The sequence below is a fragment of the Oncorhynchus nerka genome, linkage group LG13 (assembly GCF_034236695.1).
Source record: "Oncorhynchus nerka isolate Pitt River linkage group LG13, Oner_Uvic_2.0, whole genome shotgun sequence".
NCBI lineage: Eukaryota > Metazoa > Chordata > Actinopteri > Salmoniformes > Salmonidae > Oncorhynchus > Oncorhynchus nerka.
The window spans coordinates 15,728,267-15,756,011 of NC_088408.1; the positions used below are offsets into that span (position 1 = coordinate 15,728,267).

The 27,745-nt window shown below is 45.0% G+C and overlaps 2 protein-coding genes and 1 pseudogene across 2 annotated transcripts; 1 reads left to right on the top strand and 2 right to left on the bottom strand.

The window, feature by feature from the left end:
• Positions 1-14,863, top strand: part of LOC115119560 (brain-enriched guanylate kinase-associated protein-like) — an 89,621-nt pseudogene extending 74,758 nt beyond the window's left edge.
• A 315-nt stretch (positions 14,864-15,178) lies between these two features.
• rdh14b (retinol dehydrogenase 14b) lies at positions 15,179-18,331 on the bottom strand. Its single transcript, XM_029648400.2, has 3 exons — positions 17,885-18,331; positions 17,133-17,359; positions 15,179-16,880 (listed from the first exon to the last, which is right to left on the bottom strand). The coding sequence occupies exons 1-3, from the start codon at positions 18,236-18,238 to the stop codon at positions 16,478-16,480; spliced, it is 984 nt and encodes a 327-aa protein (XP_029504260.1). The 5' UTR covers positions 18,239-18,331; the 3' UTR covers positions 15,179-16,477.
• A 193-nt stretch (positions 18,332-18,524) lies between these two features.
• On the bottom strand, positions 18,525-27,525 carry LOC115119562 (cysteine-rich protein 2-like). The gene is made up of 8 exons (XM_029648401.2): positions 27,353-27,525; positions 23,712-23,806; positions 22,744-22,801; positions 22,425-22,553; positions 22,243-22,311; positions 21,834-21,928; positions 19,524-19,581; positions 18,525-19,383 (listed from the first exon to the last, which is right to left on the bottom strand). The coding sequence occupies exons 1-8, from the start codon at positions 27,393-27,395 to the stop codon at positions 19,307-19,309; spliced, it is 624 nt and encodes a 207-aa protein (XP_029504261.1). The 5' UTR covers positions 27,396-27,525; the 3' UTR covers positions 18,525-19,306.
• Positions 27,526-27,745: the final 220 nt, after the last annotated feature.

Below are 27,745 nucleotides of genomic sequence, written 5' to 3' on the forward strand. Positions count from 1 at the left end.
CTCATAATGACCAGAAGTGGTACTAAATGCGGTTTTCCACTCATCTCCTCCCCGGATACGTACCAGATTATACGCGCTCCTCAGGTCCAGTTTTGTGAAGAATCGCGCCCCGTGAAATGATTCCATTGCCGTAGCGATGAGAGGTAGTGGGTAACTAAACCCCACTGTGATGGAATTTAGACCTCTATAATCAATACACGGACGCAGACCTCCATCCTTCTTCTTCACAAAAAAGAAGCTTGAGGAGACGGGTGATATGGAGGGCTGAATGTACCCCTGTCCCAGTGATTCGGAAACATATGTTTCCATCGTAACTGTCTCCTCCTGGGACAATGGATACACGTGACTCCTAGGAAGTGCAGCGTTTTCCAGAAGGTTTATCGCGCAGTCCTCTCGACGATGAGGTGGTAATTGGGTCGCCTTCCCTTTACTGAAGGCGATAGCCAAATCGGCATATTCAGAGGGAATGCGCACTGTGGAAACTTGGTCTGGACTCTCCACCGTAGTCGCACCAACGGCAACTCCTATACACCTACCTGAACACTCCTCTGACCACCCCTTAAGAGCCCCCTGTCGCCAGAAAATCACCGGGTTGTGTTGAGTTAACCAGGGAACCCCCAACACCACTGGAAACGCAGGTGAATCTATAAGGAACAGGCTAATCTGCTCCTTATGATCACCCTGCGTTACCATGTCCAGTGGCACCGTAGCCTCCCTAATTACTCCTGACCCTAATGGTCGGCTATCTAAGGAGTGCACGGGGAAAGGTCGATCTAACGACACCAGGGGAATCCCTAGCCTTAACGCAAGCCCACGATCCATAAAATTCCCAGCTGCGCCTGAATCGACTAGCGCCTTATGCTGTAGAGAGGGGGAAAACCCAGGGAAAGAAATCAATAGAAACACATGACTGACAGGAAGCTCTGAATGAGTTTGGTGCTTACTCACCTGGGGTGATCGAGCAGTGTTCCGCCTGTCCTCCCGACTCCTAGACGAGTTCCTCCAGCACCGGTCGGACGTGTGCCCTCGTCGACCACAACTGGTGCAGGAGGACACTCCTCCTCCGGTCCCCCTTGAAGCCGTACCTCCTAATTCCATAGGGATAGGAACAGGGGGGCTGGGGATAGGAAACGACAGGACCTGATCCGAACGCCCGCGAGCAGCCAGCAGGTTGTCGAGACGGACAGCCAGATCGATAAGTCCATCCAGTGTGAATGTGGTGTCCCGACATGCCAGCTCCCTGCGGACGTCCTCACTGAGACTACATCTAAAATTATCAATCAAGGCCCTGTCGTTCCATCCTGCTCCTGCTGCCAAAGTCCTAAACTCTAGGGCAAAATCCTGTACGCTCCTCGTCTCCTGACGCAGGTGAAACAGCCGTTCACCCGCCGCCCGACCCTCGGGTGGATGGTCAAAAACAGCTCGGAATCGGCGGGTGAACTCTGGGTAATTATCCTTAGCCGAGTCCGGACCATTCCACACTGCGTTGGCCCACTCGAGGGCTCGCCCAGTCAAGCAGGAGACGAGGGCGCACACGCTCTCCTCTCCAGAGGGAGCAGGACGCACGGTAGCCAGGTATAGTTCCAGCTGAAGGAGGAAACCCTGGCACCCAGCCGCCGATCCGTCAAACTCCCGTGGGAGTGTCAGCCGAAGAGCCCCAGAGCCAGATGTGGTCGCAGAAACAGGAGGTGCTGGAGAAGGGGTTGCTAGAGATGAGGTGGGGAGGCCACTCCTCTCCCATCGATCCATTCTCTCCATCATTTGGTCCATAGCAGAACCAATCCGGTGAAGCACGCTGGTATGATGGAGGACCCTCTCTTCCATCGATGGGAGAGGAGACGCTGCTGCTCCTGCTGATTCCATGGTGGTGCGGGATTCTGTCACGTCTAATCAAGGTGGGTGGAATCAGGCGCAGAGAGCAGATAGCGAATATAAAGTTTTATTCTCCGGTGAACAAAACAAACACGGTCAACCCAAACACACACAGGGTGAAATTATCCAACACAGGATAACAGACTAACCCGGAGAATAAGAAACACAAAAACACCGATAGACGAAATGAATGACAACATAAACAATCCCGCACAAAACAAGGGTGGGACAACCTACATATTATACAGACACTAATTAACTAAACAACACACAGGTGCAACCAATCAGACAAAAGCAACAGATACACGAAAAGGGATCGGTAGTGGCTAGTAGGACGGTGACGACGACCGCCGAGCATCGCCCGAACGGGCAGGAAAGCCAACCTCGGCGGAAGTCGTGACACAAAGTTTAACAAGGACTCTCTCCTCCTCACCAGTGTCATGAACAAATATATGATCAAGAGCCTCACATACATTATATCGTTTGGTCATTGTGCTGCCACAGAATGAATTGTGAACAAGGCCTCAAAATAGCATTATATACCAGAGCTGCGAGAAAAGTTCAATATATTATTGGAAAAAATGTTGCGATTGTTTGTGAGAATGCCAACAGGTGTGGTTCCCGCGGGGGAAAGATTCTATTGGGGAAAGGTTCCCGTTAGGGTTGCCATGGAAGCCAAGAAGGGGAGTGAGGTGTGTGTGTGTGTGTGTGTGTGTGTGTGTGTGTGTGTGTGTGTGTGTGTGTGCTCAAACACACATGCATGTGGGGGTCTGGGAGAGGAAGTGTATCCATCTGATGAATGGGCATGTGCCTGAACTCAATTTTATACACTAATTGTAGTCTCACCCATTCATTTCTAATGACCCGTCCTTTTTGACTGGTCATTTTTGACCGGGAACACCACAGGTGTACAAAAGTTAAATAAAACACCCATAACGTAATGAAAATCGTCAAAATGTATTTTGTGTGTTCAAATGCCCTGTGTGGACAAAGTCATGGAACCTTATATGACAATCAGATTAAATTAACTACATTTTTCAGAGAGAAAACTTCTAAAAAGGTTCAATTCGACTGGAACACAGCAGGAGGGTTAAAAAAAGGGTTCCGAAAACGTTCTTCGGCTGTACCCATACCACCCTTTTTGGTTACAGGTAGAACCCTCTGTGGAATGATTCTACATTGAACCCAAAGGGGTTCTACCTGGATCCAAAATGGTTCTTCCTGGAACCTTTTAGGTATATAGCTCAACAGAACAATATTTAGTCTACAATGTGAGACGGTACCACTAAAAAAAGTTATTGTTTAGACTGGAATGTTCCAGGGAAAAACCTGATTTTAAAATAAAAAACAATCTACAGTACAGTTTGGTTAATCTTCCACCATTACTATGATCCACGTTCATATTCAGATTCCTGCCTTCATGATGTTCACATTCCTTTTCCCTTCAGCCTCATCAGTAGTCGGGTGGTTCTGTTCTCAGATCTCAGGAAGCAGGAAGACCAGAGCCCCATCAGTCAATGACAGGCTGCTGAACACTGCTGTAGGGATGCACCAGTGGTACATGGCCAATAGATAGAGCACTGAACATCAGCTGTACCAGAAAGATGTCCAAGCCAAATTTACCAACATTTACAGAAAGGCAGAAGTAGCCAAAGATTAATGCAAACCATGCAAATGATCAAATAAGGAAATAATATCTTAGCACAGGTGAAGCAAATAGAACATTTATGCCTCATTTATGTATTTTCCTCACCTCAGTCACCTCCAGTAGAGTATCTGTATTTTCCTCACCTCAGTCACCTCCAGTAGAGTATCTGTATTTTCCTCACCTCAGTCACCTCCAGTAGAGTTTCTGTATTTTCCTCACCTCAGTCACCTCCAGTAGAGTATCTGTATTTTCCTCACCTCAGTCACCTCCAGTAGAGTATCTGTATTTTCCTCACCTCAGTCACCTCCAGTAGAGTATCTGTATTTTCCTCACCTCAGTCACCTCCAGTAGAGTATCTGTATTTTCCTTACCTCAGTCACCTCCAGTAGAGTATCTGTATTTTCCTCACCTCAGTCACCCCCAGTAGAGTATCTGTATTTTCCTCACCTCAGTCACCTCCAGTAGAGTATCTGTATTTTCCTCACCTCAGTCACCTCCAGTAGAGTTTCTGTATTTTCCTCACCTCAGTCACCTCCAGTAGAGTATCTGTATTTTCCTCACCTCCAGTAGAGTATCTGTATTTTCCTCACCTCAGTCACCTCCAGTAGAGTATCTGTATTTTCCTTACCTCACTCACCTCCAGTAGAGTTTCTGTATTTTCCTCACCTCAGTCACCTCCAGTAGAGTATCTGTATTTTCCTCACCTCAGTCACCTCCAGTAGAGTATCTGTATTTTCCTCACCTCAGTCACCTCCAGTAGAGTATCTGTATTTTCCTCACCTCAGTCACCTCCAGTAGAGTTTCTGTATTTTCCTCACCTCAGTCACCTCCAGTAGAGTATCTGTATTTTCCTCACCTCAGTCACCTCCAGTAGAGTATCTGTATTTTCCTCACCTCAGTCACCTCCAGTAGAGTTTCTGTATTTTCCTCACCTCAGTCACCTCCAGTAGAGTATCTGTATTTTCTTCACCTCAGTCACCTCCAGTAGAGTATCTGTATTTTCCTCACCTCAGTCACCTCCAGTAGAGTATCTGTATTTTCCTCACCTCAGTCACCTCCAGTAGAGTATCTGTATTTTCCTCACTTCAGTCACCCCCAGTAGAGTATCTGTATTTTCCTCACCTCAGTCACCTCCAGTAGAGTTTCTGTATTTTCCTTACCTCAGTCACCTCCAGTAGAGTATCTGAAACTCTGCGTTTGTTGTTTGCTACAACTCTAAGAATCAACTCATTAGCTCCTTTGGTTTTCTCCCGACCAAGTTACCACCTTGCTGACTCCAGAATAAACCATATGTAAATGAGAAACAGTGCCTGTGGTGCCACCATCACAAATTTAGTAATTCTTCAGTCCCAGATGAGGCACACCAAACCAGCCAGGACACATTGTCCAACACCAGCAAACATCTAGTTTAGACAGGAGGCAAAGGATTGCCTGGTCATTCCAACCCATTTAGTGGCTAAAACAGTGCTGTTTATTCAATATCCTCTTAGGGCAGCCGCTAGTATAAACTGGGATACCAGGTATACGTACAGGTTTGCAGACAGGCCTGTCGTCACAGGTAGCTGAGTTGTTTGTCTATGACCGTTCGATTCAGCAGTGGGTCCAAAAAAGAGGGAACCAAAAACAATACCAAAAACAATACCAAAAACAATACTCCAACTAAATTATCTTTCTCACACACCAGATCAAAACTAGAGACTATGGTGTTTTCATAGTGTCTTGTCGTAGAACCATCCCTTCTGACACTCAAGGGTCTGAATCCATTCTCCCTGATGGTGTTAATGTCCCAGTCCACTGGGTTAAATATCAGACACCTATTGAAGGCTCCATACTGCTCCCGGGGCACGGTCAGATTCAGCTGTTTCTCACTGCTCAGATTAGCACCAGCTCTGAGGATCCAGTCAGTGTTACAGTGGCGGCCAGAGTCTGTCTGGACAAAAAGAAAACTAGTGAATAGGACTGGGAATATGAGGTTTTGCAGACATAGTCCAAGCAGTATAAGCTTCTGGAACAATCCAACGTCTCCAACGTTAATCAGGATCTCGCCAAATGCAACCATCTTGATATCAGGCAGTGCCAGAGATTCCTAGCAAGTGCAAGAAAATTCTGCTTCAGTCAGAAGCCCCAGACAGTTCTTTTGGCTCAAAATAGAAGCAACTTCTGTAGATGATGCAATTTAATGTCTAACTACTGGACAATCTTCAACTGGTATGTGGATCATTCATTTTGGGGGGGAACAGCTGCACACAATGCCAAGTTAAGGCAAGGGCTGTCTTGGTGGACTTAGTAGTCTTGTTTTCTAAAACATTTTATGAGGTTCAATCCGTCTTGGTGAAGCCTGTAGCTGTAATTTCTGATAAGTTAACTTGGTGAAACTTGTTGCTGTAATTTCTGATACGTTGACTTGGTGAAGCCTGTAGCTGTAATTTCTGATATGTTGACTTGGCTGGAGAGAAAGGAGACTCAAAGCCACAGAGCTTTGTGGTACAGGTAGTCATATGAGGTAGTCATGTGAGGTAGTCATGTGAGAATACAATTGCTAATAGCACCAGAGACTAATAGCACCAAAGGCTAATATTACCTGAGACTAAACAGGATGGTATAATAGCCCTGGTGGCAAACATCGGCTAAGCGCATGATGGCTAGAAAGGCCTGAAGGCTGAAAGCATTATGGCTAGAAAGGCCTGGATGCTAAAGGCATTATGGCTAGAAAGGCCTGGAGGCTGAAAGCATTATGGCTAGAAAGGCCTGAAGGCTGAAGGCATGATGGCTAGAAAGGCCTGGAGGCTGAAAGCATTATGGCTAGAAAGGCCTGGAGGCTGAAAGCATTATGGCTAGAAAGGCCTTGAGGCTAAAGGCATGATAGCTAGAAAGGCCTGGAGGCTAAGGGAATGATGGCTAGAAAGGCCTGGAGGCTAAAGGTATGAAGGCTAAAGGCATGATGGCTAGAAAGGCCTGAAGGCTGAAGGCATAACGGCTAGAATGGCCTGTAGGCTAAAAGCATTATGGCTAGAAAGGCCTGGAGGCTAAAGCCATGATGGCTAGAAAGGCCTGGAGGCTAAAGGCATGATGGCTAGAAAGGCCTGAAGGCTGAAAACATTATGGCTAGAAAGGCCTGAAGGCATGATGGCTAGAAAGGCCTGGAGGCTAAAGGCATGATGGCTAGAAAGGCCTGAAGGCATGATGGCTAGAAAGGCCTGAAGACATGATGGCTAGAAAGGCTTGAAGGCTGAAGGCATGATGGCTATAAAGGCCTGGAGGCTAAAGGCATGATGGCTAGAAATGCCTGAAAGAGTCTCAAGATTATATAGTCATTCTGAGTTGTGTATACATGCATCATTTCAGATGTTGGTAGATATGAAACTGATGCAATTTTCAATTAAATAATGAGAACACCTACTATGCTGTGATGTTGTCCGGAAAAGAGAGGGGAATTCAGCTGTTTTAGCCAGTTAAAGGTTGGATTGTCATGACGAGTTGAGGGCCTCTGCGATTTCTGTGTCCTGTGTGATCTGGGGCATAGAGAATTACACTTGAATACTTTTAGAACATTTTAAGTTATGTGTAAGCAATTAAGCAGTTTACTCATGATATGGTATCTGGCTTGGGTTCTCCCCCGTCCTCAATCTAATTTACTCTCTGAGGCACAGCAAATCTCATCTGACCCCGCAGCCCTCCAAACCAAGTGGGAATTAGCTACATTACACGAAATCAAAGAAAAAACAATAATGTATTTGCAATGTGATTCTGATTTTAGTCTGACATGAGTCTTTGTTTTCCTCAGTCTCAGCACCATGACAACGAGAAGAGAGCCCTGAGCAGAGAGATCATCGTGCTCAACAACCACCTGATGGAGGCCAAGCTGACCATTGAAAAACTACAAGAGGACAATGTAAGGGCCTTGCTAGTATGGACTCTCTCTATCAACACTCTGAGGTCAGATGTAGAGGTCATAAAAAGTGTAGTCCCAACCCTCAAAGTGTATTGTAACGACCTTAGTATACATCACCTATAGCGTCTTCGACCAAGAGGTTATGACTACTTTGTGAAATAGAGAAGGTGTTGCACTGAGACAGTCCTGAGTACAAGTCCCGGTTCTGGTTCCTCTCCTAAGTCAGTGCTGTGTGTTCTTTAGATGAACTCTTTAAAGCATGTTTTCTTCTAACACAGTGTAACACATTCTGTCCTATAGGACCTGTACAGGAAGGACTGTAACCTGGCAGCCCAGCTGCTCCAGTGCAACAAGTCCCATTATAGAACCCAGCTTTCTGAGGTGAGTCCTCCACCAACAGCACTACCAATCAGACCAACTGGGTTCAAATTTAGACTTAGCTTTGTATCAAATACCTTGAGCATTTGAGGTATGGGCACGATGTGCAGGGCTGCAAGTATATGCATGAGTCTTGATCCGTTCACGTCGATCAATGCATGAGCAAGGGTTAAGGGCTAAAACCTGGGCTCTTGACACAAGCTCATGCAGTTCTAAACTTCCAATACATCAACAGTCTGAATCATGATTACTCCACTGATGGATTGCTAATGAAGCAAATGTTTGACAGGGATTAACAATGGAAAGCTGTAGCTGCACTATGTGACAGGTGGGTGAGTAATTGATGGAAGATAGATATACATACATACAGGACCGGCTCTATTTGAGTGTGCTCAACAGTGCCCATGCTACTTTTGTTGCCCAGCAGCAAAGGAACAAGTGAGAATTAATCAGTGCGTTAGTGCCAGGGCGGATTGGCAAGGCTTTCCACTGTATTAGCCCTGGGCCTCGTGCCCGGCCAGAATGGCAAGAGCAGATTCCAAAGCTGGCACGTTGCCTATACCATTAAAAAATGCCTTATCACATTTGGCACAATGAGGACGGAATGGAAATATCAATGCAACCACGATTTATCAGTTACATAATAAACTAGTGATGGGTCCCCTGCGGGGTGTGTGTGTTCATATGTGTGTGTGTGTGTGTGTACTCTATCACAGGAGGTTGGTGGTACATTAATTGGGAAGGACGGGCTCATGGTAATGGCTGGAGCGGAATAAGTACAATGGGATCCAATACATCAAACATGTGGTTTCCATGGTTTCCATGTTTGATGCCATTCCATTTGCTCCATTCCAGCCATTATTATGAGCCGTCCTCCCCTCAGCAGCCTCCACTGGCCTATATGAGTGTGTGTGTTGTTCCTATGTGGAGTGAAAACAATAAACAGATGAGACCTCGGATATATACAAAGGTTATAGTCCTACTTATGTCTTTTATCCTGTTTATTTGTGGGCTGGAAAGTAATCAAACAATCACTGATGGCGTGTGGTGCAACACGGTGTTGCAGTATTGAAAACAGGGGATCCAATAACTCTGACTCCTATCTTTTAGATTTTTTTTTTAATACTTGTTTTTCTCTGATGTTGGTATAAAATAATTGACATTCAATTTTTTTTTTGCATAAAATATAACTCAGTATTTGTATTATGTATTTTATACATTTTTTTTGCCATCTTTATCAGGGATCCAATAATTACAGACCTCACTGTACGTGTTGACAACGAAATGTCTCATGGTAATTGGGTATTTACATAAAAAGTGAAAGTGTGATGCAACTTCCTATTAGCCAATGCAGCTATAATTAACTACCTTCTTACTAGCGATAGTTGACTAGATTCATGTTGATAACGTTCTGCAATTGGCTTAATTCTTGTTGCAATGGAGAGGTGGCAGCAACAGGTTTCTAGTGCATTTCAGTTTGCATCGAGAGCTGCCCAGAAGAATAGAACCTCTGTAAAAATATCAAACTAATGATCTCATGATGTACAGTGACTTCGGAAAGTATTCAGACCTCTTGACTTCTTCCATATTTCCTTACGTTACAGCCTTATTCTAAAATTGAATACACCATAATGACAATGCGAAAACAGGTTTTTAGGATTTTTGGGGGAATTTATAAAAAATTATAAATAGAGGCCTCCCCAGTGGCGCAGCGGTTTAAGGCACTGCAGTGCTTGAGGCTTCACTACAGATCCTGGTTTGATCCCAGGCTGTGTTGCATCCGGCAGCGACCGGGAGACCCATGAGGCGGGGTACAATTTTCCCAGCGTCGTCCGAGTACGGGGAGGGTTTGGCCGGCCGGGTTGTCCTTGTCTCATTGCACTCTAGCGACTCCTGTGGCGGGCCGGATGTAATGCACGCTGACACGGTCGCCAGGTGTACAGTGTTTTCTACAACACATTGGTGCGGCTGGGTTCTGGGTTAAGCGAGCATTGTCTTAAGTAGCAGTGCGGCTTGGTGGGGTCGTGTTTTGGAGGACTCACGGCTCTCGACATTCACCTCTCCCGAGTGCGTACCGGAGTTGCAGTGATGGGACAAGACTTTAACTACCAATTGGATATCATGAAATTGAGGAGAAAAAGGTGTAAAAAAATATGAATAAAGACCCGATGGTCACTCTGACAGAGCACTAGAGTTCCTCTGTGGAAATGGGAGAACCTTTCAGAAGGACAATCACCTCTGCAGCACTCCACCAATCAGACCTTTATGGTAGAGTGGCCAGACAGAAGCCACACCTCAGTAAAAGGCACATGACAGCCCGCTTGGAGTTTGCCAAAGGGCACCTAAAGACTCTCAGACCATGAGAAACAAGATTCTCTGGTCGGATGAAACCAAGATTGAACTATTTGGCCTGAATGCCAAGCGTCATGTCTGGAAGGTCCCTGGAAGCATCCCTACAGTGAAGCATTGTGGTGGCAGCATCATGCTGTGTGGAGGCTTTTCAGGGGAAGGGACTGATTGAGGATTGAGGCAAGGATGGAGGCAAGGATGAATAGAGCAAAGTACAGAGAGATCCTTGATGTAAACCTGCTCCAGAGCGCTCAGGACCTCAGACTGGGGTGAAGGGTCACCTTCCAAAAGGACAACAACCCTAAGCACACAACCAAGACAACGTAGAAGTGGCATCGGGACAAGTCTCTGAATGACCTTGAGTGGCCCAGCCAAAGCCCGGACTTGAACCTGATCGAACATCTCTGGAGAGATCTGAAAATAGCTGTGCAGCAGGTGTGCCAAGCTTGTAGCGTCATACCCAAGAAGACTCAAGGCTGTAATAACTGCCAAAGGTGCTTCAACAAAGTACTGAGTAAAGGGTCTAAATACTTATGTAAATGTGATATCTGGTGGGGTTTTTTTTATACATTTGCAAAAATGTATAAAAACCGTTTTTTCTTTTTCATTTTGGGCCATTGTGTGTAGTTCAATTTTGGAATAAGGCTGTAATGTAACAAAAAAAAAAATAAAGTCAAGGGGTATGAATACTTTCCGAATGTGCCATTATGTGTTAAAATAATATTTGTAGTTTCTGTCTTTTTTACACCTTTCATGAACTTTGCACTCTCTCACCACTGGTCACTTTATCACAATATTCTATATCTCTCTATCTCTCTTTCTCAGTTGCCTGCTGAATTCCAGGAACGAGTGACCATGCACATGGATGGCTCACCTCTTTTCCACACCGTGTACGCTGACTCCGTCCCCGCCTCCGTCATCGCCAAGGTATTGGAGAAGCCCGACGAGGCCTGCAGCGGCAGCCAAGCTTCCAGTTCGCCTAGCCCCCAGCCCCAGGACCCAGGCTTCCTCCTGGACACCCTGGACAGAGACGAGCGCCTGGGCCTCCGGGCAGCATACAAGTCAGACCTGTACAGCAGTGACACAGCCCTCTATTGCCCGGTCGATCAGAACCGTGAACGCAGGCCAAGCATGGACGTCCACAGCCAGAGGAAGCTGCTCTACGGCCCCCAGATCTCCACGGACAGTAACCCAGAGGAGGGTACCTTGTTGGGGCTGAGGTCTGGCTTCTCCCAGGAGTGCTTCGCCAAGTTCCCCACCTCTCTGGGCCCCGCCTCAGGCAGCTCCTACTCCAGCTTCAGCGGAGGGGGCTCAGATGACAACAAAGGCAATGGCCCTCCCAGCAGCACAGCCTCCTCTCCCCACCACCACTCCCTCTACATGGACTGGAGGGATGGGGGAGACTATGAGAGGAAGAGCGACTCCTCCTGGGAGAAGGACAGTCCCAGCGGTGGAGGCTTCGCCAAGGTCCACGCTGTCTTCCAGCAGGCCGGCGATCATGGTGGAGCACACCACCAGAACGGCAGCTCACCCGTCTACAGCCGCACCATGTCCTCGTGCTTCAGCGAGCCCTACGAACCCCTCCCTCCCTCCTCCTCACCAAGTGTTGCCTACGGAGACAGCCGCCGCGGCAGCACGCTGGCACCAGAGGAGGAGGAGCCGATTGGCCGCTGGAGACAGCTGAGCGCGGAGGATCTAAACTCCCACTCGTACTGCTCGCCCGGTCGGGCCTCGCCCTACAGCTTCTCTGAGCAGCACTTCTCAGTTCGGCCCGCCAAGATCCGCCTTGGACCCCTCTACAGCAGCTTCCAGGAGGGGCCCGACTACTACCAGGGAGGGGTAGGACCCATCATGGACCCCCTGGTGTGCTTCTCCACGCCCAGCCCGAGTGCAGCCCTGTGGGGGGCCTCCGTCAGTCCCATCAGTCCCACAACCAGCAGGCCCACCAGACCCATCTCTACCGGGCAAAGGAGGACAGCCAGGAGTCGGAACACATCCTTTACCACTCAGGGAGCCCCGAAAACAGGGAGGGCAGCTTTGATGTGGCGGGGGCCGGGGGAGGAGTTGGAGGAGCGGGACAGACCAAGGAGTACGTGGACATCAGCCCCAACAGCTCCAATGAGTCCCTAAACCAGAGGTCCCTGGAGATGGCTGCCGAACTGCAGCAGCACTACCAGTCCGAGATGCAGCCCCCTTCGCCCCCCCAGGGCAGTCCACCACCGCCCCCGCCACCACCTTGTCCCCCTCCACCGCAGTATCACAATTTTGGCACATTGGGACTTTCGAGAAAGGACAGTCTCACCAAAGCCCAGCTGTATGGAACACTTCTGAACTGAGAGAAGAAGGTATTCTGACTTACTGGTCTCTCTCTTTTTATCCATCTCTTTCCCTGGTGGGATGTGAGGTAAGAAGTCTTGGTGAATCTAGCAAAGCATATTGATTAGTGTGAGGCTAGCCAGTTGTTCAGTTTAAGGACATCCATTCTGAAAGGACAGTTGGAAGATACAGTAATTAAGCATGAATTTATCAGATTGTTGCCACAGCTGTGAAAAACTAGTGGTTCGCATCACTACAATGAATGTGTAAGTTTGTCTGGGTCAGGTGAATTGACAATTCATTACTGTACCAAATGAGTGGGGACTATAGGAAAATACTTTGCTACCTTTGGTACATAAAATAGTCTTTGGAGGTACCAGAGACCAGTTGTTCCATGTGCTGTACACAAAGCACAGTGAGCTTGTAGACAAAGGAAACATTTAAAGTAACTGTTGAAATATATTAATATATTTAATTACAACATCAAAAATGTAATAGAAATTACTACAATTCAATCAGGTGTGGGCAGCAACACATTGTAAATATGTCTGGTTAAGAGCATCTGCCAATCAAAGAGAGATACTTGGGGCTCTATTTAATCTTTAAAGATTCCGCCATAGAAATGTAAAGGTGAATTCCGATTGACCCGACATATGCAGCGTTTAGTGTGAATGCAGCCTCCCTTAAAGAGAGAACATTGCCTTTAAATTTCAATCACGCTTTAAAGCTGAACTTCCGCAATGTGGATTGAATCGAGTCCTTAGAATGTTGAAGATTCAGAGGACTGTCTAAACTATAATTATAGATTTGTTTATTGTCAATCACAGGCTGAAAACTGTGCTGCATTTATGCAGAGTAAAATATGTATGACCAATGGGGTATCCTGGTAAATGTTTGCAGTACTATACAGTAAAGGTCCTGGGGAATGGGTTAAAGTTGTAGAACTATACCATAAAGGGCCTGGGCAATGGGTTAAAGTTGTAGAACTATACAGCAAAGGTCCTGGAGAATGGGTTAAAGTTGCAGCACTATACAGTAAAGGGCCTGGGGAATGGGTTAAAGTTATAGAACTATACAGTAAAGGTCCTGGAGAATGGGTTAAAATTGTAGAACTATACAGTAAAGGTCCTGGAGAATGGGTTAAAGTTGCAGCACTATACAGTAAAGGGCCTGGGGAATGGGTTAAAGTACTAGAACTATACAGTAAAGGTCCTGGAGAATGGGTTAAAATTGTAGAACTATACAGTAAAGGTCCTGGAGAATGGGTTAAAGTGGCAGCACTATACAGTAAAGGGCCTGGGGAATGGGTTAAAATTGTAGAACTATACAGTAAAGGTCCTGGAGAATGGGTTAAGTTGCAGCCCTATACTGTAAAGGTCCTGGGGAATGGGTTAAAGTTGCAGCACTATACAGTAAAGGTCCTGGGGAATGGGTTAAAGTTGCAGCACTATACCATAAAGGGCCTGGGGAATGGGTTAAATTTGCAGCACTATACAGTAAAGGGCCTGGGGAATGGGTTAAAGTTGCAGCACTATACAGTAAAGGTCCTAGGGAATGGGTTAAAGTTGCAGCACTATACAGTAAAGGTCCTGGAGAATGGGTTAAAGTTGCAGCACTATACAGTAAAGGGCCTGGGGAATGGGTTAAAGGTGCAGCACTATACTGTAAAGGTCCTGGGGAATGGGTTAAAGTTGCAGAATTATACAGTAAAGGTCCTGGGGAATGGGTTAAGTTGCAGCACTGTACAGTAAAGGTCCTGGGGAATGGGTTAAAGTTGCAGAATTATACAGTAAAGGTCCTGGGGAATGGGTTAAAGTTGCAGCACTATACAGTAAAGGTCCTAGGGAATGGGTTAAAGTTGCAGCACTATACTGTAAAGGTCCTGGAGAATGGGTTAAAGTTGCAGCACTATACAGTAAAGGTCCTAGGGAATGGGTTAAAGTTGCATCACTATACTGTAAAGGTCCTGGGGAATGGGTTAAAGTTGCAGCACTATACAGTAAAGGGCCTGGGGAATGGGTTAAAGTTGCAGTAATAGGTGTTTTTACAAAAATATATAGATGCCCCTAGGCTGAATCCATTTCAGTGCAGCTCTGTCCACTCATTCAGTTTTTGCTTTGACATGATATTAAAATATCCAGAGCACTTAAAGAGACCGTTCAATGTGGGTATTATTTTGTTAACAATGGACTTCTTTTGAGATGTAAACATTTGTCCTACCCGTTGATACTATTTTTTTCTCTATAACCTTTGGATACATTTTCCTGTCCCACTCTACCTCAGATTCTCATTCTCACATCCCCCCATCAAGCAACTGCATGCTTGTTACTATCACATCATTATGCATGTTTCTATATTTCTGTTGTGTTTCCTTTAACCTAATAAAGCACAAACTACGCATTTTGATGCGCCAAGGCTGCCTCAACTGTTTTAGTGTGTGTGGGAAATAAATATAATGTCATTTAGTGTAAAAGATCACAGATACAATGTCACTGTAATGGTTTTAAAAGCATTCAAATCAAACTGTGTGTGCACATACATCTAGAAATTATCTTTGGATTGTCGACTATTTTGTTAGACTATATAATTCATAGCATTAGCCATACCTCCGCATTGACATTCAAAACACATTCCCCCCTCTCACTCACTCTGGAGTGAAAAGGGAATTACTTGAGAGATAACATCTAACCAGAGGAAGGAGTCACCACAGCATCAACATCATCTGACTGAATCTGAATCTCATTGTCAACTTTATTGTTCCCGTCCATCCTGTCACAGCAGAAGGTGACGAATTTACACTTCAAACACCTCATGAGAGGAAAACTGGATTAGGTAACACAACACAACCAGTCTCCTATTCCTTTTTCTACTGCCAAGTGCATGCTGCAGGATGCATGAGCTTAGCTGCCTTCGCATTTATTTACAGCTGCTGAACTACATACCTGTTGGCTTTTCAAACCACCCCGGAGATATTTCTATAGCACTAGAACCAATCATGCTCGCACTCGGTAAAAGCAAATATGACAGTTCAGCTCCCCTTTGATAATCGCTACTGGGAATTAGCTCCCCTCCACTTTGACTGTGTGAACTTGTGATTCAGTGAACACTGGTGAAGACAGTACAGAAGATAGAATAGCTGGTTCCTATGGGAACGGATATACTTAGTTACACATTCATGGAAGACTGCAGTTCTCAGTTTCACAGGCACATTGCACACCTCCAATCACACTCACACTCCATCCACACCTCATTTGCACATCACACAATTATATGTGCACACACGGACCCACGCATGCACGCACCCACACACACACACGGACCCACGCATGCACGCGCCCACACACACACACGGACCCACGCATGCACGCGCCCACACACACACACGGACCCACGCATGCACGCACCCACACACACACACGGACCCACGCATGCACGCGCCCACACACACACACGGACCCACGCGCCCACACACACGCACCCACGCGCCCACACACACACACGGACCCACACATGCCCGCGCCCACACACACACGGACCCATGCATGCACGCGCCCACACACACACACGCACCCACCCACACACACGGACCCATGCATGCCCGCGCCCACACACACACACGGACCCACGCATGCACGCGCCCACACACACACACGGACCCACGCATGCACGCACCCACACGCACCCACGCATGCACGCGCCCACACACACACGGACCCACGCATGCACGCGCCCACACACACACACACGGACCCACGCATGCACGCACCCACACACACACACTGACCCACGCATGCCCGCGCCCACACACACACACGGACCCACGCATGCACGCGCCCACACACACACACACGCACCCACATACCGAGGTTAATTCAAAACAGTGGAAACTTTACCCACTGACCCTAGTTCCAATGAAACCCCAAGAAGTCTCAATCAATCATCTCCCAATTCACTTGATTCCCAGGGCAAGTCTCTCATTTGGTCTCTATAAGAGAGTCTGGAACCCAGGTCTCCCAGGTCCCTTATTGAGTTTTTATCCCCACCATGGTCTCACTCAGGTCCCACAGTCTCTTGGCCGCCTGATCGTCCGTCGCCTTGGGCATCAGCTCCTCCTCCTCGCAGTTAGCGAAGCACTTCCCCGCCACGCCCTCCACGTCGGGTGAACACGCCAGGTAGAGTGGCGTCTGAGCTCCCTCCAGTGGGCTCTTGAAGAAGAACAACGAGGCCAGGTAAAAGAGAGGTTTGGCCAGGAAGGGGATGTGGATGTGCCTGCCCAGCCTGGTCCTCACGATGCCTGGGGTGAGGGCATTGACCGTTACCCCCGTGACGCCCTCCTCCTCCAGGCGCCGGGCCAGCTGGTGGGTGAAGAGCAGATTAGCCAGCTTGCTCTGGCTGTAGCAGAAGGCTTTGTTGTAGCTTCTCTCACTGTAGTGGTGATAGAAGTAGAAAACATTATCCCTCAAGGGGAGAATCATCCATAGAAACACAACAGACATTACACAAGGGTTGTGTTCATTAGGCACCAAAATAAAGAAAACTGACCGAATCAGGGAAAGACTAACTTGAACTATTGTCCAATAATAAACAATAGGGTTTTTTGTGCAAACCGTTTTGCTACAGTCTGCACTAATGAATGGAAAAACACAATACACAAAACATAACATGAACCAACCGCACCTGTTGAGGTCGTCGAAGTTGATGCTGCCATACTTGTAGAGCTTGGAGGAGACCACCACCACGCGGCTGGGGGAGGAGCGCTTGAGGAGGTCCAGGAGGAGGTGGGTGAGGAGGAAGTGACCCAGGTGGTTGACCCCCAGCTGCATCTCAAACCCCTCCTCTGTCTTTGTGTAGGGACACTGGTAAATGCCTGCGTTGTTGATGAGCACGTCGACTTGTTGTTCTTCCTAACAGGGGCAGTCAGAAGAAGACAGGCATGTATGAGGCAGACATACTGTACCATTAGTAGAGAGGTTTTGCTTAGTGGTGGCTGGATAACTGTGTCATGTTGGTCTCTTTATCTCAATCATTCATGAGTAAGAAACTACAATCAACGCAAGTGATTTCAAGTGAAGGAATTATAATAAGGAAGACCTTATATCTAAATGTAATCCCTTTACAATTGAATTGATGTTGATGGCTTTTGTAAAAAAAAAAAACGATAAATGAATGTGTACATGTGATTGTTTCAGAACGTTGGACAGCTCACTATGGCGCTTTGAAAGGTAACCTTCATTTAAAAAACAACAGCCCCAGTATGATGGTATGGAATGAACGAGACGAGACCCTCCAACAGCTCAAACAACAGAATATTCCACTGCATCAGTCTTTTATCTTCGCGGACCAGATAACATTTTGACATTTTTGCCTTATGTACAATAGTTATTTAGCCTAGACTGACCTCAATAAAGTTCAGCAAAATGCACATTTACCTTCAGGATCTCCTCGCAAAAGCTCCGCACAGACTGAAGCGAGGCGAGGTCCAGGTGTTTGATCACCACCTCTCCGTGCTCTGGCCCCGCTTGCTTCTTGATGTCCTGCGCTGCTTCCTCAGCCATCTGCTGATCCCGACAGGCCATAATCACCCGGGCCTGGAGTTTGAGCAGCTCCCCGGCCGCGGCCTTCCCTATGCCGCTGTTCGCCCCGGTCACAATGACCGTCTTCCCCCGCATCATATCGGCCGGGTACCGGAGCAACTCGACCGCTTTCTTCCGGGGGAACATTCTGCGAACAATTAGCAGTATTCCACCGCCGACGACAGCGGCCACAATAATCGCAGCTGACATTAAAGCGAAGAGTTTTATGTTTCACTTACAATATTTATGTAACACAGTGAGAAAGGAATGAACAACAACACCCACAAGGCTTTGCAAAACCTTCACATGCTCATGTGCTCGTGACACCTCGCTACATAACGAGTAGGTCGCACCCTGCTGGTAGACATTGGTGATGTCACGTAGGGGGCTGTGTTGTACACTGTAATTAGACTGTAGCTACCAATATGTAATACATTTACAGCTTCCTGTAAAGTAACACCCGTACATATTTCCCCAAATAAGACACAAAACAACCTTTCATGTTCTCACAATTTTATTGTAGAAAACCTCACATGACCACTGTTCTTCTCAGTAACACACATTTGGTGCTCAAAGACCCAAAGTACAAAACATATTCAATCACCAACAACAATAAGCTAATACTAATGCACATTCCGGGTAGGCGTATGTTCTATCTATCTACTCTGTCTCTATACTGCAGGGTGAAAATAGGCCCATAGCGGATAGCTTGGAAATCAAGCAGTTGTGTCAGCCATGTCATTACAGGTGCACAACAAAGGACATTGTTTTCAGGGAATGACAAACAGTAGGCCTACCACACCCAAGGCTTCCCCTATAGGTGTGTGCTGTATTGTGTAGAGTCAAACCATACGGCGACTTATCATTTAATAAACAATGTACTGTACCTCTTACACACAACTGTTCATTTGACACGAACAACGAGATAGGGGACACCCATGAACCTACTGTGTATTTCACAGGGAGAAGCTAGATGGGAGAAGCTATAAAGATGAAATTTCGTACACAAAATTGATGTAGAAATACAACAGAAGATTCTAAATAGGCCTACACTATGCATGATTTAACATGTGGTTTTTTTCTTCTGTAGATGCTGAATAGCCTAAAGGAGACAATACTATTTAATCAGGGCATGTGTGAACATAGTCGAAGGTGTAGGCAGAGGTTGGAAATACAGACAGTGTGAGTCTATCTACGACTGGGGTTAGTAACAAGGCCAGGGTAAGGGAGGCAATGTTGAAGAGGTCTGGGTGGGGGTGGAGGTGGGTATGGGTAATCTCAAGGCTGGGCCTCAGTCTCTGCCTCAGTGCTGGGTTCATGGTAGATGTAGCTTCCTACACCTCCAGTGTTCACACCTGGAATGGGTCAATAGAAAGACGTCAGAATACGGTGATATACAGTGTATGAAATATCATAATACTTGTAAACCATAGCAATAAGGCATTTTATCTTTCATGTGGTTAAGAGGAAGAAAGTTTTGAGTGAGTGAGCCTACCTTTGGGCCCAAACAGGGTGGCGTAGCACGGTTTGTGGCAGTAGGCCTGCCCATCATGCTGGAACAGAATGGAATGAATATAATGTACTCTACTGAGACAGTTCCAGACACAGCTTTAAAGGCATCTGTATCTATCTATGGCCACATAAATACTATATAAAAACTCAGCAAAAAAAGAATATATATATATTGCCATAGAAATACTAAAATACCACATAAAACTATGGCCATATAAATACTACATATATATATATATATATATATATATATATATATATATATATATATGGCCATATAAATACTATATATATATGTCTATGGCTATAAAAATACTGTATCTATCTATGGCCATAGAAATAGAACTACCGCACAACACTGCATTTGCACTGCAATATATACACATAGGGTATATGCACTGTAGTATATTCCATTGTAAATTGTACAGTCTCAGTATATTTCACTGTAAATGGTATTGTCTCAGTATATTCTAATGTAAATGGTATAGTCTCAGTATATTTCACTGTAAATGGTATTGTCTCAGTATATTCTAATGTAAATGTTACAGTCTCTGTATATTCCACTGTAAATGTTACAGTCTCTGTATATTCCACTGTAAATGGTATAGTCTCTGTATATTCCACTGTAAATGGTATAGTCTCTGTATATTCCACTGTAAATGTTACAGTCTCTGTATATTCCACTGTAAATGGTATAGTCTCAGTATATTCCACTGTAAATGTTACAGTCTCTGTATATTCCACTGTAAATGTTACGGTCTCTGTATATTCCACTGTAAATGTTACAGTCTCTGTATATTCCACTGTAAAAGGTACAGTCTCTGTATATTCCACTGTAAATGGTATAGTCTCTGTATATTCCACTGTAAATGGTATAGTCTCTGTATATTCCACTGTAAATGTTACAGTCTCTGTATATTCCACTGTAAATGGTATAGTCTCTGTATATTCCACTGTAAATGGTATAGTCTCAGTATATTCCACTGTAAATGTTACAGTCTCTGTATATTCTCAGTATATTCTAATGTAAAAGGTACAGTCTCTGTATATTCCACTGTAAAAGGTACAGTCTGTATATTCTCAGTATATTCTAATGTAAAAGGTACAGTCTCTGTATATTCCACTGTAAAAGGTACAGTCTGTATATTCTCAGTATATTCTAATGTAAAAGGTACAGTCTCTGTATATTCCACTGTAAAAGGTACAGTCTGTATATTCTCAGTATATTCTAATATAAAAGGTACAGTCTCTGTATATTCCACTGTAAAAGGTACAGTCTGTATATTCTCAGTATATTCTAATGTAAATGGTACAGTCTCTGTATATTCCACTGTAAAAGGTACAGTCTGTATATTCCACTGTAAATGGTATATTCTCTGTATATTCCACTGTAAATGGTATAGTCTCAGTATATTCCACTGTAAATGGTATAGTCTCAGTATATTCCACTGTAAATGTTACAGTCTCTGTATATTCCACTGTAAAAGTTACAGTCTCTGTATATTCCACTGTAAATGTTACAGTCTCTTTATATTCCACTGTAAAAGGTACAGTCTGTATATTCTGAGTATATTCTAATGTAAAAGGTACAGTCTTTGTATATTCCACTGTAAAAGGTACAGTCTGTATATTCTCAGTATATTCTAATGTAAAAGGTACAGTCTCTGTATATTCCACTGTAAAAGGTACAGTCTCTGTATATTCCACTGTAAATGGTATAGTCTCAGTATATTCCACTGTAAATGGTATAGTCTCAGTATATTCCACTGTAAATGGTATAGTCTCAGTATATTCCACTGTAAATGGTATAGTCTCAGTATATTTCACTGTAAATGGTATAGTCTCAGTATATTCCACTGTAAATGTTACAGTCTCTGTATATTCTCAGTATATTCTCAGCACATTTTCAACTATCATTTAGAATCTACTCTTCTATCATGTGTAATTGTTCTATGTTTATTGTTTTTATATTATATATAGATTATGTGTAGATTATGTGTAAATAACTTTCTATACATTCGCTTTGTATATTTTGTATATTGCTAGCAGCACCACTTCATGTCAAATTCTGTGTATGTGAAAATGTACTTGGTGAAAAAAAGGTGAATCTGACTCTGATCCCATTCAAGTCAGTGTTACTGTATGTGAAGGGTGGCCCAGCAGCCATTGTCTAACTGTATTTCTATGGTTCTGCATTCCTGGAATCTTTCTAATAACTCCCCTCCCCCACACACCCCTCCCCCACACCCCCTCTCCCTCCCCCACCCCCTCCTCCCATTCTCCTGTCTGTCACCTCTGCGTGACTGCCTGGGGCCAGGGTCTTGCTGCACCTCTCACAGCGCAGACAGGGTCGATGCCAGTCCTTCCCCAGGGACGTCACCTTCTCAGCTGCACACACACACACACACACACACACACACACACACACACACACACACACACACACACACACACACACACACACACACACACACACACACACACACACACACACACACACACACACACACACACACACACACACACACACACCAATGTCAGACATATCACCATGGAAACAACATTCCTCCACCTCACCATATTCCCCTGGACACCCACTCACAGAGGATGTGAGTGGGAGGATGTGAGTTTGTGTCCACACACACATTAGCATATACAGTAAGAGCTCCAATATGGCATGGGCAGTAACATAACACACGTACCGAAATACACTGTCTTGCTGCACCTCGGGCATTTACTGGGTTCTCCAGAGAAAGTTGAGAAGCTTGCGGCTGTGTCAAAAAGAGATTGAGAAGATGCGGCTTGTTACAGCCAGTGGTTATCTTCATACGGGATATAATAACACGACAGCAGATCTGTTACTCGTTTCTTTCATGTTGCTTACCCTTCACTGGGCCTCTGGCATGAGCTTTCTTCTCCTCAGGTTTGGCCTCTGTTTCCGTGGAAACGCTGGCAGGGGTATCATTGACAGGCGCCTCGTAGACATAAGAGCCAGCACCTCCGATATTCACACCTACAGAGAGAAATGCTTAATTCAGTCAACGTACAAACACATTGATCATAGTTTCCTTTTATAAGTCTCTCTGCAAACGCATTCATTAGGCCTATCTTATAGGCTTGCTGTGAATAATTAAAATGTTTTTATAACCACATAAAGCACACATAACTAAATAATGGATGGCTATAAAGTTAATGTATTGCACCTTTTGGTCCAAAGAGGGCAGCATAGCATGGCTTGTGGCAGTACGGAGTTCCATCATGCTGTGAACAGAGGGAAAGACAATGAGCAGAAGAAGTATCTGGGAACAAACACTGGACTTTGTTGGGGTGGATCTTGGTATAACTTGAAGTAAAAATGCCACTACAACATATTGACGCCCACTCTAGCATTGAATGCTACATGACTGACTTGAGTTTAAAACAGCCGGTGTAGCTTTAGAGGGATCTTTGGATCTGTGAAACATGCAACAGAAATGAGAGGAAACCAATGGATTTTAGATGCACTGCACACTACACATGATAGCACCCCACACTTTAGTAGCCTACTGTACCCTAAATGAAGTATAGAAGCCAATCCTCTCTGTTCGTAACAGGCCTAGGTCCCTGTATAGTACTGTACAGTACCTATATTGATGAACAGGCTACGTCAGAATACTCTCTCAAAATGCCGATACTCTCCCTGTGAGACCTTAACCCTCCATAACCTTCCCAGAGATCTATGGGAACAGAGCCAAAATGTCCTCTTAGTTACTCATCTTTATTTTACACAACACTTCCTGCAGTTTCTGACTGTTTCTGTGTGAAAAAATGTAGAAACCTTCTTGGAACCAAAAAGGGTTATTCAAAGGGTTCTCCGATGGGGTCAGCCAAAGAACCCTTTTCAATTATATTTTGTATTTTTTATTCAACCTTTATTTAGCTAAGGAAGTCAGTTAAGAACAAATTCTTATTTACAATGACGGCCTACCCCGGCCAAACACTAATCCGGACGACGCTGGGCCAATTGTAAGCCGCCCTATGGGACTCCCAATCACGGGCGGTTGTGATACAGCCTGGAATCGAACCAGGGTCTGTAGTGATGCCTCTAGCACTGAGATGCAGTGTGCCACTCAGGAGCCCACTCTAGATAGCACCTATTTTTCTATGATTGTAAGGTACTGAATCCTCTTACCTCAGCATGGCCCCCTGGGTTCAGGGTCTTGTTACAACGCTCACATTTCAGACAGAACTTATGCCAGTCTTTCCCCAGAGATGTCACCTTCTCCGCTGTGTGGGGGATGGGGGGGACAGCGGTTACATTACTGTACAGGAAACTGACATTTGTAGTTGAATTTACCCATTTAGAGGGACATGTCAATTCAGTATAAAATGCTACAGAGTGAACTGCTTCAGTCGGAAGGGTTCTTCGTGGAACCTAAAAGGGTTCTACCTGCAACCAAAAAGGGTTCAAAAGGTTCTCCTATGGGGACAGCCGAAGAATCCTATAAGGTTCTAGATAACACCTTTCATTCTAAGAGTGTTGGTCAATACAGTATATAGAAATGTAGTGAAGATAAGGCTGTTATCTCTAATCTCAGATATCCCATCCTCTTTAGATTGGCGACCTGTCACTAATGCAAGACACAGTTAAGTGGGAGGCAGTGAGCACTTTGTGCTGTCCCTGCAGGGTGTTTTCTCTCACTCCCTCTCTCTTACTCTCTCTCTGTCCGTCTGTCTGTCTTTCTCTCACTCTCTCTGTCCGTCTGTCTGTCTTTCTCTCACTCTCTCTGTCCGTCTGTCTGGCTTTCTCTCACTCTCTCTGTCCGTCTGTCTGTCTTTCTCTCACTCTCTGTCCGTCTGTCTGTCTTTCTCTCACTCTCTCTGTCCGTCTGTCTGTCTTTCTCTCACTCCCTCTCTCTCACTCTCTCTGTCGGTCTGTCTGTCTTTCTCTCACTCTCTCTAATCGGTCTGTCTGTCTTTCTCTCACTCCCTCTCTCTCACTCTCTCTGTCCGTCTGTCTGTCTGTCTGTCTCTCTCACTCTCTCTCTCTCACTCTCTCTGTCCGTCTGTCTGTCTTTCTCTCACTCTCTCTGTCCGTCTGTCTGTCTCTCTCACTCCCTCTCTCTCACTCTCTCTGTCCGTCTGTCTGTCTTTCTCTTACTCTCTCTGTCCGTCTGTCTGTCTTTCTCTCACTCCCTCTCTCTCACTCTCTCTGTCCGTCTGTCTGTCTTTCTCTCACTCTCTCTGTCCGTCTGTCTGTCTTTCTCTCACTCCCTCTCTCTGTCCGTCTGTCTGTCTGTCTGTCTGTCTCTCTCACTCTCTCCGTCTGTGTCTCTTCCTGCACTTCCAGTCTCTCTCTTGTTCTCTCCCTCTACTTTGTCTAGCTGCACAAGCATAGCACACACACACGCACGCACACACACACACACACGCACACGCGCACGCACGCACGCACGCACGCACGCACACACGCACACACGCACACACGCACACACACACACACACACACACACACACACACACACACACACACACACACACACACACACACACACACACACAGGGAGAGGAAGTGAGAAAGGAGGCTGTGGGGGTTGTTCATTCTAAATAATCAATGTTGATTAAGGGGTATTTTGTTTGCCCTTTGGTACAATATGTGATTATGTCTCTTCCTGTATCTGTTGATGAGATCCATCCAGTGGCAGTGTAGGAGCAGGACTGTATGGCTGAATCACAAATGGCACACTATTCCCTATGTAGTGCACTACTTTTGACCATGGCACAGGTAGGCCTCTGGTCAAAAGTTGTGCACTACATAGGGAATAGGGTGTTAATTGGGACAGCCGAGAACTCTGACAGTCAGAGAGGAGTGAGGAGTATTATTATCAGTAGCTTTCAAGGACAGCAACGGGCAACACTAAATTACCCACAAAGTCAGTACACTTTCAGAGATATGAGTGATGACTATTATGTAATGACCCAGATTACAATGTTAAAATGAGGAGAAGTCATGGGGCATGAATCAAAGACTGGGAATTACATAACATACATCATCTAAACTCCTGAGGCAGAGGGACACGGACAGAATATGAGGTATTTCGTAATGAGAGTGGGAGTAGACTGAGAGAAGTAAACACTGTAGATATAGCAGCACTCAAGGATACCATTAAGCAGACAGGGACTAAAGGAACTAGGAACCTAAGGGGGGGCAGTGTGTAAATAATGGGAACAAACAAAAAGAGACTGACAAGCTTCAAAAGTATGGCTCAGAGGGGCCTTTCCATAAGTGAAAGTACTAAGATGCTTAGTTTTCAATGTCTCAGACAGCGAGCAGATTTCAAGTGAAAGGCTACCAGGTATTTATTCAGTCGTTCATTACCAGATGGAAAACCCAAACCATTGCCCATTTGGGGACTAATTAGGCAAAAGAAACAGATGCTTCAAGATGAGTGAAAAGTGTTGCAAGGTTTCCAGAGGTTTCATTCTGACACACTGCCACTGACTATCAAACACAAAAAATAAAGAACCCCAGAAGCAAGTACCATCTGCTTACTGTTTTTAATTTATGAATTAACAAAACATGATTCTAATATTGTCTAAGAAGAACTATCAAAACTATTTCTTTGTTTAGTTTTTTACTGTGGTGTATATGACAGGAAAGTGGGATAAAAAATGAATGATAATGGTTTGAACCATGTACAGTATGTTTCAGTTTCAACAGAGACCAACAGGTCTGGTTCGACCATATGAATGAACATGTTGAATCCGTTTTTCTTTTAGAGTGTCTCACACTACACGCATGCTCTGTCATTTTAAAGGTGCGGTTTGGCCGGCCGGCTCGTGCGCGGCTCCATTCCATTTCATTCTTTGGGAGGCTGGGAGCTGTCCATGCCAGTTAGTGCTGAAATGGGAATCCTATTGTTCTCCAGAGATAGATCAGGGCAAAGTCGATCCATCACACACATGCTACGAATTAATAATGTATATGCAAGGTATAGTGACAATCTATCTGCGCAGCAACATTAATAGCCTATACCTTATTAATTGCATTAGCTCAATCTCTTTATTGTGCCACGGAGCTAGGCTAAAGGCTATCTCAAATAATTTAAAACTACGAACACATTCCCCGAATAGGCCTACTGTAAACAGGCTATCGGTTAAGGATAAGAGATTGCTTTTAGATCCACCTAATAGCCATCAATGGGATAGTCTGCTTATGTCACTAATCTGGGGACAGCTGTTTTCACTTTATATCCCTCCAAAAACCCAACTGGTCAGCTGCAGGTAAGTGGTGTGCGCGCGGAAATCCTATCGCACCGCTGGCGTTTTATTGGACTGATATGACCGATGTATAGCCACGAGCTACATGAAGTCATACAGTAGGTTTCCCATATGACCTCATGAAATAATAAATGATCACACCTGCAAGGACATGGCTTTGGTTTGTCAATCAACACAAAGACTGCATAAGCACATGTAGACTATACCACACAGAACGTATGAAGTAATTTACAGTCAGGAACCAGGCATAATTGGTTTAGTCTCTATAGGAACGCCAGGCTGACCAATACTTATAGTAAATAGCCTAATACTGGTTCATTCTTATACAATATATCAAAGGCAGTACAACTGTTTATTAGGCCTACCCCCAATCTATAGGTTAATATGCATACGGTATAATTATAACGTTACAACAGTTGGCTCAGATTTTAGACAAAATAACGGTGACTACAATAGTCATTACATAGCTGACTCGGGGTGTGGGGTCGTACATAAAACACATGGGAGGATAGCATGGAAGGATATGCACGATCATATGAAAAATGCACTTACCAAAATAAACTGTCTTGTCGCATTTAGGACATTTCGATGCCATGTTAATTGTATTCTGGACTAATGCCCCCTTGAGAATATTATTTCCTTTTTTTCTTTTTAATTCAGTAATTTGAATCGGCTACCTTTTATTGATGGAAAAGTGGAAATAGCAGACAGCATCCTCCCTTGCATTACTCTACGAAATTTACATAGCCCCTCCTTTACGATGACGTATATGCTGCTGATTCTGGCCCAGTCCCAATACTGTTTATTGCTCCCTTGGCCACTGCACCGCAGACTTGAACCTAGTCCACTAGGACAGGCATTTAATTGAACCTAAATGTACTAAATGAACTAAATGAACTAAATAATACCTAGTAGCAGTAGTATATCTGTGCTTATTTATATTTG